The sequence below is a fragment of the Ascaphus truei genome, unplaced genomic scaffold (assembly GCF_040206685.1).
Source record: "Ascaphus truei isolate aAscTru1 unplaced genomic scaffold, aAscTru1.hap1 HAP1_SCAFFOLD_2919, whole genome shotgun sequence".
NCBI classification, from domain to species: domain Eukaryota; kingdom Metazoa; phylum Chordata; class Amphibia; order Anura; family Ascaphidae; genus Ascaphus; species Ascaphus truei.
Genome location: NW_027455879.1, coordinates 22,501 through 26,661, shown reverse-complemented (window position 1 = coordinate 26,661; position 4,161 = coordinate 22,501). Strand labels below are relative to the sequence as shown.

The following is a 4,161-nucleotide window of genomic DNA, read 5'->3' as shown; positions in this document are numbered from 1 at the left end:
CCTCCCTATAACTCCTCCTATTGCCCCATATAACCGCTCCCTATAACTCCTCCTATTACCCCATATAACCCCTCCCTATAACTCCTCCTATTGCCCCATATAACCCCTCCCTGTAACTCCTCCTATTACCCCGTATAACCCATCCCTATAACTCCTCATATTGCCCCATATAACCCCTCCCTATAACTCCTCCTATTGCCCCATATAACCGCTCCCTACAACTCCTCCTATTACCCCATATAACCCCTCCCTATAACTCCTATTACCCCATATAACCCCTCCCAATAACTCCTCCTATTACCCATATAACCCCTCCCTATAACCCCTCCTATTGACCCATATAACCCCTCCCTATAACTCCTCCTATTACCCCATATAACCTCTCCCTATAACTCCTCCTATTGACCCATATAACCCCTCCCTATAACTCCTCCTATTCCTCCATATAACTGCTCACTATAACTCCTCCTATTACTCCCTACAACTCCTCCTATTACCCCATATAACCCCTCCCTATAACTCCTATTACCCCATATAACCCCTCCCAATAACTCCTCCTATTACCCATATAACCCCTCCCTATAACTCCTCCTATTGCACCATATAACCTCTCCCTATAACTCCTCCTATTGCCCCATATAACCCCTCCTCATAACTCCTCCTATTACCCCACATAACTCCTCCTATTACCCCATATAACCCCTCCCTATAACTCCTCCTATTACCCCATATAACCCCTCCCTATAACTCCTATTACCCCATATAACCCCTCCCTATAACCTCTCCTATTGACCCACATAACCCCTCCCTATAACTCCTCCTATTGCCCCATATAACCCCTCCCTATAACTCCTCCTATTGCCCCATATAACCCCTCCCTATAACTCCTCCTATTGCTCCATATACCCTCTCCCTATAACTCCTCCTATTGCCCCATATAACCTCCCTATAACTCCTCCTTTTGCCCCCATAGAACCCCTCCATAATACACAATAAGTAAACATTTGATATGATAACGCCGCATTTTATTGCACTATTTACATGTCGGATATTTACAGTAACAGTTCTCAGCTCCCCGTCTGTCCTTGCCCCCCCAGCCCTCCCCCCCCCCCGCCCGTTCAAGCGATGCCCCCCTAGCAGATAAGTCTCACAGTGATGGATCAAACACCCTGCAGGCCTCTAATGCACCAGTTGGAAGGCTGGCACGGGTGGGCATAGGGTGCTTGGGGGCACGGTACCCACCCCCCAGTTCTTTAGCTACTCCTCCGTGATACCCCCTTTCTTCTCACACCCCCTCTGCCAGGGACACCCCGTTCCTGTGGTGCCTGCATGGGCTGGGCTCCCTCTCTCCCCCCCATGCCTCCTGCCCGTTGGCACGGCTCTTCAGTCTCAGTTTGTGGGGGAGCTTGACGCCGGGCGCCGCGTCCTGATGTGGGGGGCAGCAGCCGGGTCCCCCCTCCTCGTTCCCGCTGTCCTCGCTCTGATACCCCGAGGGAGGAGATGTAGGGGACATGGGACCCCTCAGGGCTCCAGCCTCTACGGTCTTCATCAGGTGCTGGAAGGGGGTCTGCAAACACTCTGCTCGTCCGTACTCGAAAATGGAGGAGCGTAACGGAGGGGTCAAGCCCTCTGCCCCTTCTCCCGGGACCCCCGCGTCCTGGCTGCACCACTGCCGGGGGTCCACGGTGTGCCCCCCGACCCTGTACAAAATCACCCCTCCCCGGGGCGGCGACAACCTCATGGTCCCTCCGCCCTCCACCGGGCGTAGGTGGGCGTAGTCACCGTCCGCCCCCCGCCCCTCGCCGCTTGTGCCGGAGCCCGGGCTGTCACTGGATGACTGGTCCGACATTTCGGAGAGTGAACCACTGGGGGAGTACCTGTCCAGCGCAGCTCCCCCTCCGCTGTCCCGGCCGGACTGTTCCGCCTCGGAGGAGTCCGAGTTCAACCCCAGGTAGGACGAGGCGTAGCCACCGGGGCCACCGCACAGCAGGGGGCCGGTCTCTCCGCCCTCCCCGACCCCCAAGCCCTGCCCAGCCTCCAGGAAAGAGGCGGCCGAGACCAGGCCGAAACGGAGCTTGAGCTGGAGCAGCTCGCGGCGCAGGTGCCCGTTCTCCTCGTCCAGGGCGGCCACCCGACCTTCCAACACCAGGTCGTGGAAGCGCCTCTTCTCCCGCGACCGCTTGGCCGCCTCGTTGTTCTTCCTCCGCTTCTCCCAGTAGCTGGCGTCCTTCTTCTCGTCCGAGATGAACTCGCGCTTCCTCCGGCCAGCCCCCCCCCGGCCGCCCTCCGACGACTGCTCTCCGTCGCTGACGCTCTCCGGGTAGCCGGCAAACGGGGAGCCTCCCGGCAACTCCATCCTTGGTCTTGGATCCTTCACGGGTTTCAGGAGCTTTCTCTGTCCCAACCCCCCTTTCGATCGGCTTTTGGCAGCAGAACTGGGCAGAGCAGGCAGTCTGCAACTGGCGTTCAGGTGCAACGTAGCCTCTGGAACGGGCGGGCAGAGGTGGGAGTCATTTGGTGGGTTGAACTGGACGGTGCCAGCATTTCACGGGGCCGATCTCGGCTGCGGTGGAGAAGACTGGAAGCTGTGCCAGAGTATAGTCCTCAGATTGGCGCTCTGGTGGATGGGACCACGGAATTGTCACCGGTCTTCCTCTCGCCCTGCGAGCATTCTCTCGCCTCTGTCTCTCTCTCTCTCTCGCTCGCTCACTCCTCCTTCAGGTTGTACAGTTCTCTCTCTCTCTCCCGGACAGGTTTTGCTGTTCTGGACACGCCTAGAGAAACACCCAGGAACAAAAGCAAAGAAAAAAGCCATAAGAACAAGAGATGTCGAGACGCCGTGCTCCACGCCCAGTCGCTCTTACATAATGTGACCCCGCGGTGGGAGGAGCCTGGCACACAAGCCACTCACGTTTGACCTGGTTTACTTTCAGTGATAATTACACCAATTATTTCTGTTTTGGAATCTGCTGTGTTATTATATTCAGAACTTAATATACATACACACACACATAACACAATTGTTATATATATATATATATATATATATATATATATATTTACAATTTACACACACACTTATTTCAATATATATATATATATATACAGTACACACTCTTTTTTATGCCCACATTTATACATATATATATATATATATATATATATATATATATATACATACACACACATATATGTATACACACACACACACACATTTGTGTGTGTATATATATATATATATATATAGAAACAGCTGTCTGTGGGTGGTTTTTCTGGGTATGCACCTTAACCCTGGCTGTGCTCAAAGCTGTGACCATGCAGCAAGCTTAAGCCTATAGGGAACCATGTTAAAAATGGTTATTGAGGCAAAAAGTGACACTGTGTGCTCATTTGCATGTCATTTCCCAGAATCCCTTGCTGCAGTGGAAGTGCTGTATGCTGGGTGATAATGGGGAAAGGCGGGGTTGCAGACCTGCCTAAGACATGCAGATGAGCATACAGCTATATTTGCATATTTGCTTTCCTGTGGAGGGTTTTTGTCACTTTTTTTACTCACCATAACTTAACTCAGTATTATGGTTTGGCCTATCCCATAGCCTCTCTTGCATCCCAGTAAAATCAACCCCACACTGATGAGACCCATCAAGGTCGAAACAGCTGTCTGTGGGTGGTTTTCTGGGTATGCACCTTAACCCTGGCTGTGCTCAAAGCTGTGACCATGCAGCAAGCTTAAGCCTATAGGGAACCATGTTATAAATGGTTATTGAGGCAAAAAGTGACACTGTGTGCTCATTTGCATGTCATTTCCCAGAATCCCTTGCTGCAGTGGAAGTGCTGTATGCTGGGTGATAATGGGGAAAGGCGGGGTTGCAGACCTGCCTAAGACATGCAGATGAGCATACAGCTATATTTGCATATATATATATATATATATATATATATATATATATATATTATATATATATATATAACACACCTATTTTTATACATACATACACACATTTCAATATATATATATATACACACACACACACACACACACACACACACACACACACACACACACACACACACACACACACACACACACACACACACACACACACACACACACACACACACACAGTGGTATGAAAAAGAAAGTACACCCTCTTCGAATTC

At 51.1% G+C, this 4,161-nt stretch overlaps 1 protein-coding gene across 2 annotated transcripts in view; it reads right to left on the bottom strand.

Annotated features, from left to right (window-relative positions):
- Positions 1-1,131: 1,131 nt before the first annotated feature.
- LOC142483061 (uncharacterized) overlaps positions 1,132-4,161 on the bottom strand; it is a 19,290-nt gene continuing 16,260 nt past the window's right edge. For both annotated transcript variants that reach the window (XM_075583139.1, XM_075583140.1), the window contains exon 2: positions 1,132-2,774. In XM_075583139.1, the coding sequence (XP_075439254.1) occupies positions 1,286-2,356 (1,071 nt within the window). In that variant the 5' untranslated portion in view covers positions 2,357-2,774 and the 3' untranslated portion in view covers positions 1,132-1,285. The remainder of the gene's footprint in view (positions 2,775-4,161) is intronic.